Below are 19,716 nucleotides of genomic sequence, written 5' to 3'. Positions count from 1 at the left end.
CTGAGGGCTAGATGAAACACATTCATTTCCATCTCATGTTCAGCCTCTGCCCTGGCCATGGAGAACCCCGAGGGCTCGATTCTCCTACAGCCATAGCAGACGACAGCTAGCCCTGCTCAGGGTACTACTGGGGCTCACAGCAACTGGCAGCTGGCTACAGCCCTCTCGTCTCACCTTAGGGTGTTCCATACCATAATCTAAGGCAGCTTTTAATCAGCTGGCGAGTGAAAGTCTCCAAACTCGCATTTCGTGTCAGCTCTCAGCCTGAGAAAGAAACAAAACAAAGAAGACACCCCCAGAAAGTATAATTTTAATTTAGTCTGGGAAAGCTAGATGTTTTTACCAAGAAAGCTCTGTGTAGTCAGTCTTGTAGCAAACACCTGTAGTACTTGTGCCTCTTTTGTGGTTCTTCAGCACAGGTATTGAGGTAAGCCGTGGGGAAGCGGGCAGGAGGGCTGAGGTCTGTTCAGAGCTGACGCCTTGCAAGGCGCTTCAGGCAGCCGCCCACCACACACCCCAAGCAAGCAGCACCCCGGGGCACCTGAATATTCCTTGCCTGAGCATTGCAATTCGCAGGATAAGTTGTTATGCATTAGAATTTATATCTTTTTTTCTTGACAAAAGTAAAAACATCAGTGACATCATTTTCCCGTAGGAAAATTTAAACAAATCCAGGGTCATTTCATCATCTGATTTTGAATGTAAGTAGTATACACAAATGTCAAAACAAGTAATACATCAGGGAAATTCAAAGCATGTTTTAATTAAAATTATTCCCATTCCAAATATAAACCAAATCATTACCATGATTAACATTACATGATTTTTTTAAAAAAGGGAAAGAATCCTCTTTAGAAAGTTACTATTGTTTACCAGGTATTGGATTTCACTTCATTTTCAATAGTCCATAAAATATCAACAGGTGAAAAAGCAAGCATTTAACCACATTTCCAACCTAATTAAAAAAAAAAAAAAATCTAAGTTAAATCAACAGTTTTTACATTGGACTGTTGGATTAGAAGATATGAGAAAAATCAGCTGTGCATCCTGAGGAGCAGTAGTAGAAACCAACCCTTTTGACCTAACACCCTTGCACCCTTAGCAGGACAAATGAGAAACACTAACCTCCACTGAGAGAACCGGGATAATATTCCTGAGTGTGCATCACAGCTGCTCTCAAACACAACTTATTGACTCCATAAATTCCAAAGCCAAAGGATTACAATACAACAGAAACAGACCCACAGGAGAGCACAGGCTGTGTGCCATAGCGCACGGTCCACGTACAGCCAAACATCAGCAGAATAAATGTAGCGGCACAAAGTAAGAACTCCCTGGGAATCCAGCAGTGGATTGAACAGATTTAAATTCTCAGAGGCAAATCAAAGGAAAATCATTAGCAACTTGGCTTTCTGCGTCATCTTCTTTAGCCATTTCAACGTTCAATTTCAAGTTCCAGTTTTAAACATCAAGCCTTATGGTCTTCAAACTGCAATGAGAAGGAAAAACAGAGAGAATTACGCTATGCACCTATATCAACCATGCACTTTTTTTTTTTTTTTCCTTTTCATAAGATACATTTTAGCATTAGATTATAGTCATGCTCTGTGCTGGCATATAGAAATACAGGCAGTTACTGTTGCCAATATTCCTGATCACCAACCAAAAAAAACGGCAAAAAAAAAAAAAAAAGACCAAAAAATAAGAGGGACTAAAAATTTCCTGCCTGTACAGTACATCAAACTACTATACATCTGCAATTGCTGCAGGACTCAAATTTATGCTTGCCCACCAATACCACCATTTTCTCTCACACAGACAAAACTCTATTTCAAACACCTTTATTTTTTAAAAACATTATTTTGGGGGTATGCAGGTGCCTGCAGGGGTGCAGAGGAGAAAAAGGCAGTGCTGCACCTAGCTCTGCCTCAGACGTTGACTTGGAGCTGACTCAAAGTCCACCAAAGACTGTGAACTCTGCCCTCGGCATTACAAGGACTCCTGAGGAGTCACCAAATCTGCAGAATTCCCACTCAAAGAAAACAAACAGAGAAACCACCAAGAGTTATGGTGCTCCTACAGTACGAAAGTACAAGCTGGGAGAAAGGAAGAAGGAAACTCATGCTTTTTTAGTGTGGTTATTTATTAAACTTTATTCCCATACTTGCTGAAGTCCCTCTTAAACGTATGCCTTGCTGCAGTCCTTGGTTTGTCTCCTTCTCTTTGACCTCCTTGCCCACCCCATGGCGTGGCAGAGAGCGTGCCGCCTGGATGAAACATTTTCACTGCCTGGTGGCAACATGCCTAATACCTACATTTGCCTGTGTGGGAGCAACATGGGATCAAGTGGATACAAACAGACTAGAGTACATTTAGATTTTGTAAATCAAAGTTTTTGACTTTCCAGGAGTAAAGTTCAGTATCAGGCAAACAGGATACTTGGGAACAGAACCTAAAGTTGTAAAGACAGAATAACAAATTTTATGGATGGGATTGTGTGACAGTAGTTGGCAGTTCCTGAGAACAAAAACTAAGCTTGCAACAAGAACCAAAGATCTAGTACTGTCCTGGTTTTGGCTGGGATAGAGTTAATTTTCTTCCTAGTAGCTGGTGTAGTGTTATGTTTTGGGTTCAGTATGAGAAGAATGTTGATAACACACTGATGTTTTCAGTTGTTGCTAAGTAGTGTTTACTCCTATGAGTTTTTCCTCACTTTTACCGTTCCGATTCTCTCCCCCGTCCCACTGTGAGGGAGGTGAGTGAGCGGCTGCATGGTGCTTAGTTGCCGGCCGGGGTTAAACCACGACAAGTACACATCCTTGAGCAATGGATATCCTGAGATCGCCAACAGCATTTGCAAGGACTGGCTGGCACTCTCCTCTGGCAGCAATACCTCTGGGCTCTGTTTGTTGCCCACCAGGATCGGGAGGAAATTCTCCTTCCTCTCCCCAACACATAATTATGCTTATGAAGGTTGGAAGGATTTTAGTCTTCCATTAAAGCTCTGGAGAACAGACAAAATGAGAGGTTGAGGCAGAGTGCCTGGGTAGCCTTAAGGCATCTGGTTCACATGCTTTGCTCACACACTCAGATCTAAAGCTGCCATGAGATTTCACATCAAGAGGAATTCTCCTGCATACCCGAAGGTCAGGGACCTCCTTCTGGAAAAAAGAAAGGACCTTTCACACGACATGATCTGCTTCCTAGGATCATCTGGGAAACTCACCTAATAAGTTATCTGCAATTGCAGAAACGAAAGACATTGGCATTGCCCTTGATAAGTCACAGCATGATAAATATAGAGTACAGTACGACATGGCACATTCTGCAATGAAATACTGGTACATCAAACTGCAAGTCTGCAGCTGCCAAAGGGGATCAATCAGACTGATGTACCAGTTCAAAGTCAAGTGCCCATACTTTATATTTTTCAGCTATGACTAATCCTTTCCAGCAAAAAAAAAAAAAAAAAAAAAAGTGATTAAAAAAAAAAAGCTTGCAAAAAACCCCATTATCCTTTCAGTCACAGCATTAGCCGATCCAAAGCACAGCACAAATCTGCGTAGAACCAAAAGAAAGTACCCATTTAACCAGCCTCTCCCCTGCACACATGCACGTGCGTATACTCATACACAAACACATCTATACCTCATGAATTTTAGGTGACCTGCCTTGAGAAGAAAAGTCACTACATGGCATCACATTAATTACCATGTGCAAATAACAATTTTAACCTATTTTCTGAAATACAGAACTTTGGGTAGAAGAGTAGAAGTAGTGCTTATAAACAAAATAGCATTACTCAAATATTGGACTTACTGTCTGGGAGAAGCTCTTTTCTTGAAGCTCTTTAATATGTTTCAACCATCTCTAAAACTATGACATAAAAAATCTGAAGCACACGCTAAACACTTCGATGCCTGTATGACAGTCTCCCCTCAGCCTGGCTTTAGCGGCTATCCCCATCACTCAGAGGCCAGGGACATCCCGTCTGCTGTATCTGAATCTATGTCAATTCAGATCATGACTGACAAGGATTGTAAACCTTGCTGCACAGAAAAACCTAAAAATGAAAGCTTTAAAACTGCACACACACTCTGCAAAGTACATTTATGAGTAGTTTAAAAATTAAGTGAGGTAAGAATTACCAGGAGACAGTTTAGTGAGAAAGGCAGAGGACTAGAAGGGAAATTATTTTTAGAGTGACAGCACTAAGGTAACAACCAACTTACCGCAGCTTTCAGAGCTTGATCTAGGTCTTCCAGTAAATCTTCTTCATCTTCCAAACCAACTGACAGGCGAATTAATGTATCACCGATTCCAAGAGCTTCCCTATCTTCTTTAGGCACTGAAGAGTGAGTCATGATGGCCCTGTAGGAAAAAAAAATAGCCTTTTTTCTAAGAAGTTTTTACTTTTATCTGTAAAGACCAAACAAATTCGTTTCGCATCAGTATCCCCTGAAATTCTATGAAGATTTTACACCTTTTGTGTACCACCTGCTGGTTAACCCACAGATGGAAAGAGATCCTATCATCAGTTACTGTAAATTATGCAAACTGCAGACAAGTCAGTGACTTGTATCTCCCAGCGTTTCAGTACAGTATTTCCAAGCTACAAATGAGGAATAAGAAGAGGATACTTAATCTGGAACTGAAAAAGGAGAAAATCCTATTCCTCTTCCTTCCAGATATTTTTAATTTTTTTTCTAAAAAAGAGTATCTAAAAGCTCTGCTTTAAGCATGTGGAGAAACAGCTATAGTATACAGTCTCCAGTATAAAATCTCCTGATTTTTAATTTTTTTTTTTAACTTCTGGTTTCTCAGATCACTTGTCAAACTGCACCCACTTACACTGAAGAGTTTATTCTCTCCAGCTACGGAGGATATAGGTGAGAAGCTATTTCCCCCATATGCTCAGTCACTGACATCCACCAATTTGCAATCACCTTCCAACTGCTTCAGTGTTTTAAGATTTGCTGTTATTCTAAAATGAGTAACTGAAATGATTTAGCATATACGTTTAGCCATAACTTTCCATATGTCTTTTTGAAAAGCAAATTGGATTTAAGTAAAATAATTTAATTCCATAAAAATCCTGTTGTTAGCCTTTTAACCTAGACAGGGGCAACTAAGTATTACTAAAATCCCCACAACATTTACCTGACAGGGAGACAGATGCAGTTCGGTGTAGCATACTGAATGTGCCCTCTTGTGTAAGCAGGCAGAACGACAGACCTCTTTCCTCATCAGTGTGACCAAATCTGCTCAATACGACTTATTCAAACACACACTGATTTCTTGGATTTGTTATCATAGCAACAAATTGTGTCTCAGTCTCCCAGTTAAAACAAGGAAGCATGGAAATGCTTTCATCATTGCATTCTTATATTCACAAAAGTCACGCTCAGTTCTGGAGTAGCTGCTGTTTTTTGTGCTATACAACATACTATCCTTGAATCTCAGTTACATGCAAAATATCTAGGCTTTGTGTACTAGAAAATTTTAGAACTCCCATAAGAATTTTTTGTTACTCTGCGGCTTTTTTAGACTTAAGATGACGAATGACTTACGGATGCTCTGCTAGGCTTTCGTATCCGCCCAGACTCTCAGCCAGTGTAAAAACCTATGGGAAAAATTAAACAGAAGTTAACATAAGAAAGGTAAGGTTATGAATGCCTAGAAAGAGATGGTTAAGGAAAAAGGAATGTTTAGTGGTTTGTTTGGGGTTTTTTTTTTCCAATTTTTTCTGTAATAATTTTTATATTATGAAAGGTATTAGCTGTAACTAGGGGAAAAAAAGTGTACATTTAGCAGGTTAACAGCTATTAAGATTTAGAATAGACTTGTCCTAAAAAGGCCCTAAAGGGGACACTGATGCAAAAATTGAAATTAAAATATGCCCATGTTGAGCAAATATAACTCAGGAGTAGTTCCTACAATGCAATGCATGGGCAGCAATGGAGGCAGAGCAGAAGGGAAATGCACAACACGAGGGAGCAGGCTCTGCCTGGGCACCACCACAGTTTTCATTCTGTTCAGAGGAAGGATAGAGCAGGCTGCCTGAACAAGGTAAGACTCGGATTTCAAAAATTTCAGTTAAGGTTTAAGTGATCATATCCTACCCTTACTCTTCTTTCAGCATCACTCATCACTGTTCGCATTTAACACCTACGCTTTTCAGGCTGGCAAATGGCAGACTTGATGGGGAAAAAACCCAAACATTTAAGATTCTTCCCATAAGGCTGAACAGATTTTTTCCCCTCATTCCTTGAGTCTGATGGTTAGTTTAGTATTTTGAAAACCAGCCTAAATTTCTCAGTGCTTAACAGGACTAGTGTTTGTGAAATGCTTACTGTTAGGTAAAGGGTTTTTTAGCACTGATCTTTGAACTGTGGACAGGTATTCATGGATGACAAAAAGGCTCTCTAGAGAGCCAGCTGCAGTCAAACACAGATTCACGATTTGTCTGCTGTGAATGCATGTACTGCCCTCAACATTTCTCTAAAGCCCTGGTTGCTCATATTCATTTTTTTCCCTTTAAAAAAAACCCCAAACACAACTAAACTTATCAACAAAATAATCCTCTTCTCAGCCTGGTTTAAGGAAATGGCTTTACATTTGTACCAACCTAGTGACAAACTGATGGTTACCCAAGTCAAAGGGCTGAAGTGAATATACTCGTAAGCGACTACTTCTCCTGGAATGTATTCCCTGATACTTTGTCAAAGCTGGTAGATGTCCTGTGCCAGGATTAAATGCTCGCTTTCATGTAAAAGGATATTTTGTGGGAAAATTGTATTTTTAGTAAATTAATTTTCAGCTGATGACATTAGCTGGCAAGTAAGAAAGACAGGGAGGAGAAGGAAGTTCTAATTTACCTTTGTCAATTATTATTGATTTGTTTTTCCAAGAGCAAAACAGCAAAGACACAAGAGCAGGATGCAAATTAACCAGAGATCAAGACTAGCAAACACATTAAAGAGCACAGGCAGAATTAATACATTGCAAAGACAAGAGCAAAAGCCTACGGTTTAGATAAAAAACCCAAACAACTATGAGGGACTCCCTCTTTGCTTCATGATTCATGTCATTTCTCAATGGGTTTTTCTCCTGATGAGTACTTTGAAATATTACGACAGTATTACACCAGCCACAGCTTCTCTGCTGTCAAATCCTACAGGTATTTTTGCAAAAGGCTGGTATGCAGGCCCTTTATTAGAAGCAATGCCTGGGCTAACCTGGATATACTACACCCTACTGTGTAAACAAATACTTCAAATGAGCTGAGGCATCCTCTTCTTCCCTCTCATTAGCCTCCCATCTACAAATAATCTATTATTTAGAGATGGTTACACCCAAATGACTTTAGGAGCTTTGCAAGTACAGAGAAAGACTCCCCACCCCAAGAAAAAAAAAATTCCTTCCATTATCACCCTCAGAAGGACAGTCTCAAGTCCCTCTAAGGTAGTGTGTATTTACAGTCATTTACCTTTAAATTCCTGAGAAAGGTAGCAGCATGTTTGAGATTTCCTTTAATGTAAAAGGTTACCATCCCAGGACAGCCAGTACACTGCCGCTTGATCAACTCATGCTGAGGGTGTGAAGGCAAGCCTGAAATTTGTAGAAGTTGCTTTAAGTTAATTACCATCACTTCAAAGGGTAAAACAGCTCACCCTCAGCTATGTAGAAACAGCCTATTGCCAAGGTGGACACCTAACCCAGAGTCACCAAATGTGAAGGGTGCACAAACGACACGTAGTATTACAGTAGTCAAATCCATCACTCTAAGATGTCACCCGCTCTGAACTCTTGCCAACCTACCTGGGAAAATGACTTTCTCCACCCGAGAATCTGACTCAAGAAATCGAGCAACAGCTAATGCGTTGTGGAAATGTTGTTTCATCCGGATTTGCAGTGTCTTCAAACCACGATTGCACAGGTAACAGTCAAAGGGAGATGGAACAGCTCCAAGAGCTACAGAAATTGAAACAATATTCCACATAAAACAAAGGGGTTGGGTTTTTTTTAGTAAAACTAAATACAATCCTGATTTCCAAAATGTCGAAAGTTACAAGACAAGTAGAAAGACATCTGATGCAATCTGTCTTCCTCATCTCACACACATGGTAAGCCAGTTAATGAGCTGAACTAACAAGCTGAAGACTCAAGGATTAAATTTCTTAGACATAATATACCTTTACTCTTTCTGTTGTAGACAGAGCGCAGACAGAACACTGTACAGAAATTTATTCATTACAGTTAAGAGGCAGTAAAATTGTTAAAATCAACCTATATAAGGAAATTCTGTGTTAGGCAGATCCTCTGATGTGTGAATGAATTAAAAAAACCCCAGACGTACTTGACACGAGTTAGATGAAATTAAATAAAGGCATAATTTAGGATAGGACAAGGGGTAATGGCTTTAAACTGAAAGAGGGTAGCTTTAGATTAGATGTAAGGAAGAAATTCTTCACTGTGAGGGTGGTGAGGCACTGGAACAGGTTGCCCAGAGAGGTTGTGGATGCCCCATCCCTGGAAGTGTCCAAGGCCAGGTTGCATGGGGCTTGGAGCAACCTGGTCTAGTGGAAGGTGTCCCTGCCCATGGCAGGAGGGTTGGAACGAGATGATCTTTAAGGTCTCTTCCAACCCAAACCATTCTATGATTCTATAACTTAAATGTTTGTATGCCTCTTCATATACGGTGGTACTCTTTCTGCCGTGGTCTTAACTATAACCTAAAAAGAGACTTTGTAAGCAGTCATGCCCCACATAACTGCAGGTGCTGCCCATGGGAGACAGCCCGCAGCCGCTCTGCATCTGACGCTTTCAGGACGTGCCCCATCTCCTGCCTCTGCACATGATGCACAGAGCACCGGCAGAGCTCTCTGCGCCACACCAGGCATGGCTCTGGGAAGGGCAATAGAGAGAGGCTCCACGGCTCAGTCCTCTCCCGGGAGGAGCGGGACACACGCTTCTCAGGGGAAAGCAGGGATAGAGCGGAATTACAGTCCTGCAGCGAAGAGCGCTGCCTGCATTCAAGCCCCTGCCACCAGACAATTCACCCCACTCACCAGCCCCTGGTGAACAAATGTTGAACAACCCACACTGCTCTCTGCACTTTTCTAGAAGCAGTTAGGACGTGGAGACCAGTGGGATTAACTTTACTTGAGAGAGAAGCCACAGAGGCGTACCAAAAGCTATCATGTTTCCATAAGGCCACCCTATGTACCGGTGAAAGGCAGGGAAGAGAATTCAGGTTTCTTAGATCTGTGTTACCACTTTGTCTCCAGTCATTTACACTTCTGCACATTTAAATGCCTGAGCTACATCTCTAGATAGATTTTGTACTTGTGTGCATGCAACATGTTTCCCATTACGAGCTGGTATATTTGAATACAATTCATTTCAAGGTACTTCCTATATTGACAACTTACAGTTTTGTAAGAATTTGAGCCTTTCGTAGAGATCATCACAGTTTACCGAAACAAGTCCCATTACAACATCACTATGCCCTAAAAATGCAAGGGGAAGACAAGAACAGAATCAGCCACTCCATCTGCTCCAGCGTTCTGCCACAAACCCCCATTTTCTCAGTCTTGGTGCTAATACAGTCCCATTTTTGCGAGACACTGGGTTCCTTCTCATTGCTACAGCCGTCCTTCCTGTGCAGCACACGAATCATAAGGCAGATTTCAGCTTTTTCGAAAGCTCTGGTCAGCAGTGTGCTCTGCTGTGTGCTGCACGCATGCCCCCAGACAATTCCCAAGCCCACCGCCGCTAACTGCCAGAAAGCAGGACATTGTACAGAAATCAGGTGTGTCCTGTGGAGCAGCACCAGGCTGCTGTCTTAGCGACAGCGAACACCAGCCAGAAAACTTCCACTTCTATCCACACCACCAAGGATGTGTGGCTACAGCACAGGTACAGTAACGTTAACTCCAAGTCTGGGCTGTTTGGGAAACAACACAATGGACGTACTTTTGGACAGGGTCCAACACAGCCGTATGAAACCTCCTTTGAACCTTAATATAATTTCTGGCAGCTATCTTCTGCTGAAGCCACTTGCTTTGTTGTAGTCAAATTAAAGCCAACATGGCTATAAACACCTCTAGGTCTATTACCTGAAGTCAGGTCAATATTCCTTCTCCCAGGGGCAGTTTAGGAGCTATGAAGACTAACGATCTATTCAATGGTCCATCTCCTCTAATGGTCCATCTAAGAATTACTGGCACACTGGCTTTTGTGAACTGCCTGCAGCCAGAATGACTTTTAAATAGCCAGCCCGAGTTGTGCTGAACTCACATACTTACCGTTCATGTATTTGGTTGCAGAATACATACAAATATCAGCCCCCAGAGATAAAGGACGCTGAAATGAAATTAAAATAATAGGTCCAATTAAAGCTTGTGTGCACTTTGGTTCATTTCAAGCTATCAAGAAAGGCTGTGATCCAACACAGAAAATAACAATAGGTGGAGAAACTAAAAAAAAAAAAAAAAAAACACACCACAAAAACTTAACACAAAACTTAACACCCTAAACAAAAACCTGAGAATTAAGATAGATAGAATATGTGACAAAAACAATAGTACAGGAAAGCACTCTGACTTCAAGATAAGCACAATAAAAAGAACCCACAATAAATAATTCCCACTGGCTTCAGGGAGAGGAGTGATTGAATACATCTAACATACAGCCTGTTCATATTTGTGAAAAAAATAGTTATATTGGTTATGGATGAGGCAGGATAAGTAATGGTATTTACTCTGAAGCGTATTTCCTTGGAAAATGAAGACCTCAACATAGCCTGCAAAGCAAAAAAAATTGCATTGTTTTCTAGATATCAGTATTGGTGATACTGCACCGAAAGAACAACTGAAAACCTGAAGAAAGTGCAAAGGGTTTTGTTTGCCAGGTCTCTCTTCCCTAACCTCCCAGCTTTCTTCCCAGAAGCCTTTTTAAGGTGAGGCAAACTGAGATATTGTTCATTACTTCTTGCTCATCAACATTTTTTTTTAATCAGTTACTAAAGTAAAGGACTTCGCTCATAATATAAACATTTTATAAAGACTGAAGAGTATCAATATGTTAAAAGGTAACAAAACAAGCAGATTTAGAATAAAAGACTGCTGCTGTCAGATTAAACGCAGACATCTATTCAAGGAACGTGGATAATGTGCGTTCCCAATGTGCAGCCAGGAGAACGGTAGCATAAGCACCAGTGCCGTTTACATTCAATATAGCTATATAAATCACTCTAAAATTATGATCTTCTTAGTACAGTGTATCAGCAGCAGTCTGGAGGGGTTTAAAGACATTACCTATTATGCTTACTAGAATTAATCATTACAACTGACTTTCTCTTAGCATCAGGCCAACAAAGGATACATTAACTAGCTCATATATCCAGATGCTCACTTTTCTTCTTTCACACACGACTTTCTGAAGTAATACACATTGTGGGGCAGAAATCACCAAGGCTTTGGTATGTACAAGAGAAAAACCAAGTGCTGCTTTAGCTAAGCATTAACACGTTCTGTAAAACTCTTAATTTATAAAGCTCTCAGTACCCTTAATAAAGACACCTTGCCTTTGGCACTCATAAAGAAGTTTTACTTTAGACCTAAAATAGAAGCAATTAGCTTGGTCTCCTGAGAAATATACATAAGTTATTTGTAGCCCATGTTAAGATGAACAAGACTGACGTTTATTATTCTGAAGCATTTTTAGAACTTAGGAAATTGTCTTCACTTCATGTATTCTAGTTATAAAAGCAGAAAAGTTATGCCAGTTGTTTGAGATCAAAATTACAAACTTCTAAGCCACACATTCACCAAAATATTGAAGAAAAAGGTAACTTGAATGTCTCAAAGAAAGCTTTAACAAAGTTTACTTTTAACTTTTTCTTCCACTACCTTTTTTAGAATATCAGGTGGTTCAGAACAGATCATAAGCAGCATATACAGAAGAACTGGTATAAAAAGGCCAAAGTTAGAAAACAGGACACAGGCCTGTTACGATTTCCATCAGTGAGAACTAAAAAATGTGATTTTTTTGAATGGCAGAGAAGCCATTCTCCCAATAGCTTACCTGACTGTCTTGATGCAGTGTGTTTACTTGACTGCTGAGCTATATTGCTTTTGCTGCTATCATACTGGTATATGGCTAGCTATAAAATAGTTTGCATACCATCTTTACTAATGTAAAAAGCAGCAGTACATGGGTTGTATTTACAAGCAGAACAGGTAATTTTACAATGCATAGATCAAAACTACAGTTCCTTGGTGGTGCTTCCATTTTAAAAATGTATCTTCGAATACACCGAAATAACGGGGTAATTGTAAACAAACAAAGTACTTACCTGGAAATACGCAGACATAAAGGTGTTGTCTACTACTAGAAGAACATCTTTATGCTTATGTACTACATCTGCACAGGCCTGAATGTCAGTGACCTTCAATGTGGGATTTGTGGGTGTTTCAATCCAAACGAGCTGCAGTAATTCAACAACACAAAACATCAGTTTAGAGATTTTACAGTGCTGGTGATGATACATGTGTAAGTCATAAGTGCTTTTAAATGTTAACTTGTTGAGTGTCAGCTTCCCATGCAGGTTTGCAGAGTGGAAATAAGAAAGCATCCCTACTGAAGAAAGGCAAGGTTTCTTGGGAGAGGTAATATTCTCCACAAAAACAACTGATGCATGGGAAGATCATCAAGGCTTTTGAAAACTGAAGTGCATCACATCTGAAGGCGGCCTGACATAGGCAGAAGAAAGTCTTTACACCCAAAAGTTTGTAAGCCTTTTCCAGCTGAATTATCTTCCACTAGAGCAGGGGATTATCTGTTCCAGTGCCACACAGCACCTCCTCCGACCTTGGTGTTCCCTCTGCTGTTTCTTACCTTTTCCATCCTCCTCTCTCTCTCTCTGGTGTTTTTTTGCCCTTCTTAAAATGTTTTCAGTGAAGCACCACAAACATCACCAAGTGGCCTGCAGCGGAGATGTGTTGCAGCCAGCTGTGCCCCAACCTGTCACTTCAGAGGCCACCTCTGCAGACCCTTCTGCTCGACACATACCCAATACAACAAGAGCAAGAATAAAATTAATTAACGACACTAAGTAAGTTCAGCGATTTCGCTCTCTCCTACCTTGGTCTCTGGTGTAATTGCAGCTTCCAGGCATTCAATTTTTGTGCAGTCAACAAAAAATACATTCAAACCCATTTTCATGGCTACTTTCCTGAAGTATCTGTTTGTGCCTAAAAAACCCCAAACAAAACCAAACCAAACAAAACAAAAAATCAGAGACACAAAATGAAACATCTTCCTTAACTTTTCTTCACTGATCTCCAGTCTCTTGTATGCATCCATGGAAAGTCAGGAGGGTACAGTTTTATGCTGTACACCATAAATGGCACATTAGTACTTTTTTATTTCTAAAAAGTTTAAACATCGCTGTAGTTTTAAACAACATGGAAAAGTAATAATGGGAAAATGGAATCAGAGCGACTTATGAAGTACTCTCAATTAATAGCTGTTTGGGAGGGGGGGGTTAATCAGAAAATTAAATAGACCCCTTTTAGTTTGCCCGCTTCTAACTTTGTCTCCAGCCCTTTGCCATGCACAAGCTAGCAGTTCCAGTTTTTATATCCTCTTTCCCCCACCCCACTTTTAATAACTTTTTTTCCACCACATATTTTAAAACTGTTTTTTTTTTCTATTTAATAAGCTTAATTGAGAATATGGGAGAAGAAGAATCAAGGTGAAGACTCTAGCTACTGTGTTTCTTATCATTCCATTAAATAAACATGTAGAGAGGAAAATAGAAAAGTGATTATTTCCTTCCTTTCTGTCTTTGAAGCCTTTAATTGGAAAGATTAAAAGAAGCAACCAGAAGCAACCAGTTGATCACCAGATGTGCAACATACTGACTATCTGGCAACACTGCCTGGATTAAAAATTAATTCATTAGGTCTTCCTGCCAAGGTTATTCAACATTTACTCACTTACGCAGAACAGCAGTTTGCAATCTAGCCCTAAAGTCATAGTACATGCAGGGTATGATTCTGTGTGCTGAACACTATGTCTGAATAATTTTTTCTTTTTTTTTTTTTTTAAGGAAACACTTTTATTTCTACAATAAGCTATATATTAAATTCTCTCTTGTGCTGCAAGAAGCTTATTCAAGCATGGGAAATTTTCACATAGGCTATCAACTCTACAAATACAAACCACAGAAAAGTTGCTTTACAGTAGTCTTACATACTTTTAATAATAGCACACTACAAAGAATCCTTAGATGAAAATTAGAGGTTACACTGAAAGCAGCCCTTTTAAGAAGTTACAGCCATGGCTCAGAATTCAGAGATGTCAACTACCTACAGCTCCTCCTCACACGTCCCAAAACCCAGCACCTCTTAAACACGTCCCAGGCAATATGCTTTCCAGCACTGCCCGAGAGCTTTTCAATTTCTTTTACTGCTTTTCTGACAACCTTGAATACTGCAGACTCATTTGAGTTAGCAAGCGCAGTACCGCGCTCCTATCCAACCAGGCTTTTTACAAAAAATGCACTAAAAGCTTACCAAAGCTAGTGTACCCTTGAGGGAGCAGGGACACAGGCCAGCACTCAGCACCCAGCGACTCAAAGGTTGAGTCACTTCAGCTACAGGGCTGAAGCACGAAAGGCTGCACAGGGCAAGCGTGGTGGAGGAGTAAACCCCGCACGGCAAAAAGCAGTCAGCACAGGCAATGGCGAGGAAGTGGCTCACAAAGGACCAGGCTGCAGCGTGCAAGAACATGAGCAGGAAAGATGGCTAGGAACAGGCAGAAGAGCACAGCCTAGGAGAAAAACAAGCAGGGACGTAGGGGACAAGGAGCCCCCGATAACCGAGGGAAGCATGAAGGGGCTAAACACATCCTGGCCACAGCGGCCAGTGGCAGATCTGCAGATGTCCCAAGTCATGGGGCGTGAGCTCTACTGAATAAGGCTGTCTGTGTGGAAGCCGGTCTCTTTACAACAAAAGTATGAAAAAAATTCAGGGAAGAAGCAACAAAATTTGTCTCTGCAGAAACCACCACGGGCTGAGGCTTTAATGAGCAGGTGAATTGGTTTTGCTTGAAAAATTCACCTATGAGCCTTTCTGAAGTGAGGAGCTGATCATATGCTTTGGCCAAACGACTTTGATTTACCGAGTTCTGTGGTGGGAGGGCTGTGAATTAAAGGAGCAGATTGTCAGCGGGGATTCCTGCTGTCTTCACTCAACTTGGCTCCAGATGTACTTTGGCGAAGAGCTATCTGGCACGACAGAACTAAGACATCAAAAGCAAATGTGTGTATTTACGTTTGATGTGCACAAGCATAGAGATTACTGGCAAACAGTAATCACTCTTAGCAATGGGAAAGGTGATTACTCTCGCTAAAAGGTTTTCCAGCTATTGCTTGGGAAAACACTACCTGTTGCTGGCCTCTCTAACCTTCCTTTGAAAACAATGCAGATTTGATATCTTTGTGCCAAGGCCTTGAAGCAGACAGAGGGAGACAACAAGCTTTGCCAACCAGTGAAACACAGGAGTCAGGCGCGGAGGACACTGATTGCCACAGGACATCCTGGCAGACCTTCCCACTAGGGAATTTTGGGTGGCATCAACCTTTTGAAGGACTTTGGCAGAGGTGGATGCACTCTGTTACTGGGGAGTTTCTTGGAAAAATGGATCAAAAAAACCCTACGCAAGATCAAAACCTAATAGCGGGCTGCAGCATCACTGAAGCATTCAGAAGACATGGGCATAACAGATGCAAATTGTGCTTTCAGGGAAGATGACAGAATAGTTGTCTGAAACCAGACAAAATGCTGGTTGGTAACGGGTCAAACCTAGGAAAGAAACAGTAGAAATACCAGAAGCCGGAAAGCTCTGCTACGTTGGAATGCAGAGGGTCCTGCTCTGCAAACAAATCTGTGCAAGGCTAGGAAGTTGTTATTTTCCCCTCACTTAAGCATATAATACTAGTTAGCTATATTTTTTTAAAACCTCCATGTTGTGCTGCAGGATCTTTCAGTGTTTGAATTTCTAACACCAAAATCAGACAGGAGTGTTCTGTGTTCTGATGACTTGAAGAGGCTTTTAAGAAAAGTAAGGTCCTGCGTGGGAAATTCAGAAAGTTCATGAGAATCACAAATAAGTACATTTAATCACTTGTACAATGAAGATCAAAAACACACTTGTGCTTTACATACCTCCATAGACATCATTCATGCAGATAATCGTATCCCCTGCCTTTAACAGGTGAGTAATATTCAAAGTAGCAGCTAAGCCAGAAGCATAAGCCAAACCTAAAACAGAAAAGAGTAAGTGGCAGACGGACTGTATTTTAGTGTGATACAACCTTGTCAAACTTGCCTTCGCTTTCCTCACTTTGCTGCTTTCAAAAGGAACCTGTTCTGTCATTCTCGCTTATGCTATCTCACTCATAAAGTGGAATCAGTAGAAGCAGCAGCCTGATTTTACACAGAGTGGAACCCAGGACGAACACTGGTAACACAGTCTGGTAACAGCTGCTGCCTGGCTCCCACTCCCCACTGCATTCAGTGCTGCTGCACAAGGACAGACTCAGTTTAGCTGAGGCAATCAAATGCAGCAAGAGGAAGCACTAGAGAAAGCCCAATGATTGAGCTGGACTTTCCTGAACGATAAGCGTTGGACCCTTTTCACACCACAAAGCAGCTCTTGCCCATCACCAGTAGTCACAAGCTGTGAAAGCCTTGCTGTGATACAGCTGCTGCTGACAGCTCAGTGTCCTTGCTCCCCAAGTTATGCCTACTGTAGACAGTCAGGAGACACACATGCTGACATCTTGCTTGAGGAACCTATTAATTGCTTACAGTATTTAGCTCCATCTAGCGCTGCCACAGCCTTCTCTAGGCAATTCCGGGTAGGGTTTCCACTCCGGCTGTATTCATAACCCTGTTGTGAAAGCAAGAAACAAACATAACTTAAAAGAGAGCACCGAGAGAGTTTTGTACAGTATTAGTCCCAGGTTCCTTAAAAAGCCCTCGCTCTCAACACTGAGGTGACGCATCCACCTCCTCCAAGAACAGCAGGCTGGTTTTCTGGCTACGTCAAGCTGCTGTACACAACATCCGACTGGGCATCCCCAACCTGACAATGGTTTCTAGGGGTGCACTGGGGGAAGTATCATGCTGCTAGCCACATTCTCCTACTTTTTCCTAGATATCCATCTCTGGTCACTGTTGGAGAAAAGGCCTTGGGCTGACACAGTCCACTCATCCTTACGTTATCAGAAAGAATGAGTCCCATCTCCACGATGCTCTGCTTGAGGGCATTGGCCAGTGCCAACCTGTACCCATCAAAAGTTCTTGAAAGCTCAAACGTTTCCCTGGCATGCAATCAGGCCAAGTTCCATGTTCAAGTGCAACAGCTTTTATGTGAATACTGAGAAAAAAAAGAGTACTCATGCATGCACGGATGCACTGGTTACAGAGAGAACCTGGCTAAGCATCCTGGTATTTGCGTACTTTCAGGATTTCTGTTTAATGACAACTTGATCATATTCAGGAATCTGGCAGACCGCTCTCACAGAGCTTCCGGCAAGAACATGGCCACTCTATCATCAGCACATGAATGCAGCAGCGTGTGACTCCTTCTTCTGTGGTCTTCTTCAACACAGCTACCTACTTACAAGCATTCACAATTTTAGTCTGTGTAAGTGATTTTCTGTGGAATCAAAGATCACAAGGCAAATTCCTATTGCCCAACCAGCACAGCACGACGTTCGGACCTCAGGTTTGGAACAAATACTAATTTAGAAGTTGCAAATTTGTGCCATTTCCCTCACACATGCACGGTAGCCACCAGAAACTTCATGACAGACCAACGCAAACACTTCCAGTACTTTCCACAACACATCCACAAAATACTTACGATATATACATTTGGTTTGGAAGGACAACAGAAAGAGCCTCTTACACAATCTGCGTAAATAAGAAAATGTATTCTGCCTGGGCCCAGCGGCAAAGTAAAGCATCGTTATCAGACGGACTTCGAGAAAGTCCCCGATTGCGTGCAAACCACCCGGCCGAGGCCTGAACCTTAGCAGGGCCGGCAGCTGCCCGCACCTCACGCCCACGCACGCAGCGGAGCGGAGGCTGCCGAGCCCGAGGGGCGCGGGGTGCCCCTCTTCGTGCGGTTTTCACCCTGAAAACCACCCTAAAGGTGTCTTCCAGCCCACTGCGGGAGAAACCATCTCTGCCGGTGGGAAAAAGACGTTTTGGGTTTGGGTTTTCCCCCCCCCAAGAGCTAGCACCAGGGAAAATATTTCCAAGCGCTACAAACTGGGACACCCCCCTCCTCCCCTTCCCAGGGCCTGCCGTCTCCCCAGACCCCCCCTCCCCGGCCGGCCGGCCAGCACCGCCCGGGGCAGCCCGCCGACCCGGGCCGGGCCATGCGGGGCCGGGCCACTCCGGGCCGGGCCGCGGGCCTTCGCGGTGTCCCCAGCCGCACCTCCGAAGGCGACGGCTTTGACCCCAGAGCCCCGAGCCGCCCCGGAGCCCCCCCACCTCCCCGGGGGGCCGGGCCGGTGTGGACAATGCCCGGCTGGGGGGGGGGGGGGGGGGGGAAGCTCCGCCGGCGACCGCACTCACCGCGTGTTCCCCGGGGGCCTGCTGCTTGAAGGTGGTGGAGAGGGAGACGGGCGGTACCACGGCGCTCGAACGCCACTGCTCGGGTTCCTGCCCGGCGTGGATGGCCTGCGTGGCGAAGTGCGGGAAGGGCGGCAAGAAGCCCCGCGCCCCGCCGCGCTCCATGGCCGCGCTGCCACTACTGCCGCCGCCGGCACCACAGGCACCGCCGCCGCCCCGCCCTGAGGGACCCGGCGCGGGCGGGGCCTCGCCACCGCCCCTTCCCATTGGCTGGGGCGGGGCGGGGCGGGGCCGGGCAGCGCCCGCGCCTCAGGGAGGGGAGCGGGCTCCCGCTGCGGCACCGCCCGCCGGCGGGTGGCTGACTGACTGACTGACTGACGGACGGACTGACGGACTGACTGACTGACTGACAGGCGGACCGGGCCGGACCCGCTCCGCTCCTCCGCCCCGGTGCCGGCAGCGGTAACGGCAGCGCTGTCCCAGCCCGCGGCCCGCCGGAACGGCCCGCGGGCAGGCCAAGCGGTGAGTCAGCGCGGCTCGGTTCCCGAGCGCAGCCCAACCATCCGCAGGGAACCGTGTCTTGCGCCGGAGGCCGGCAGCCCGCCCAGCGAGGTCCCGCCACCTAAACGGTAGAGGAGTTTTCCTAATGCCGACACCTTCTTCTCTTACATTTCGGGCTCAATTTGAAACAACTGTCGTAACACTTGCAGGTAAATTTAGAGCAACGCTGGACCTAAGTGGAAGAAATACACCGGTTATCCTCAAGCCTGTTTTTCAGCCTCAGCACGTAGTAGAAACCTGAAATTGAGGGCAGAGGAATTTAGTCCTCCGTGGTGACAAATCTGTTTCCTCTGAAAATGTCTACGTAAATCCCATGGGCAAAGCTTTGCTCTGAGCCCGCCACACTGCCAGGACACCCGGTCACAAAGTCTCGGGTGGCCAGTGAATCTCGGGCAGTATCATAAAGGGTCCGTTTTCTTTTTATAATAGTTTCTGTTATGAAATTCGGGGTAGTCAATCTGAGACAAAGGGGAAAATGGAATTATTTCCTTGTCGT

At 43.5% G+C, this 19,716-nt stretch overlaps 1 protein-coding gene across 1 annotated transcript; it reads right to left on the bottom strand.

The window, feature by feature from the left end:
- Positions 1-738: 738 nt before the first annotated feature.
- On the bottom strand, positions 739-18,858 carry CTH (cystathionine gamma-lyase). The gene is made up of 12 exons (XM_052801770.1): positions 18,663-18,858; positions 16,884-16,965; positions 16,239-16,334; positions 13,150-13,259; positions 12,362-12,493; positions 10,311-10,368; positions 9,435-9,512; positions 7,822-7,974; positions 7,490-7,611; positions 5,571-5,623; positions 4,233-4,371; positions 739-1,489 (listed from the first exon to the last, which is right to left on the bottom strand). The coding sequence occupies exons 1-12, from the start codon at positions 18,822-18,824 to the stop codon at positions 1,469-1,471; spliced, it is 1,206 nt and encodes a 401-aa protein (XP_052657730.1). The 5' UTR covers positions 18,825-18,858; the 3' UTR covers positions 739-1,468.
- Positions 18,859-19,716: the final 858 nt, after the last annotated feature.

This window comes from Harpia harpyja, chromosome 11 (genome assembly GCF_026419915.1).
Source record: "Harpia harpyja isolate bHarHar1 chromosome 11, bHarHar1 primary haplotype, whole genome shotgun sequence".
Taxonomy (NCBI): domain Eukaryota; kingdom Metazoa; phylum Chordata; class Aves; order Accipitriformes; family Accipitridae; genus Harpia; species Harpia harpyja.
Note: the sequence above shows the minus strand (reverse complement) of the source record. Positions and strands in the feature narration are given on the sequence as shown.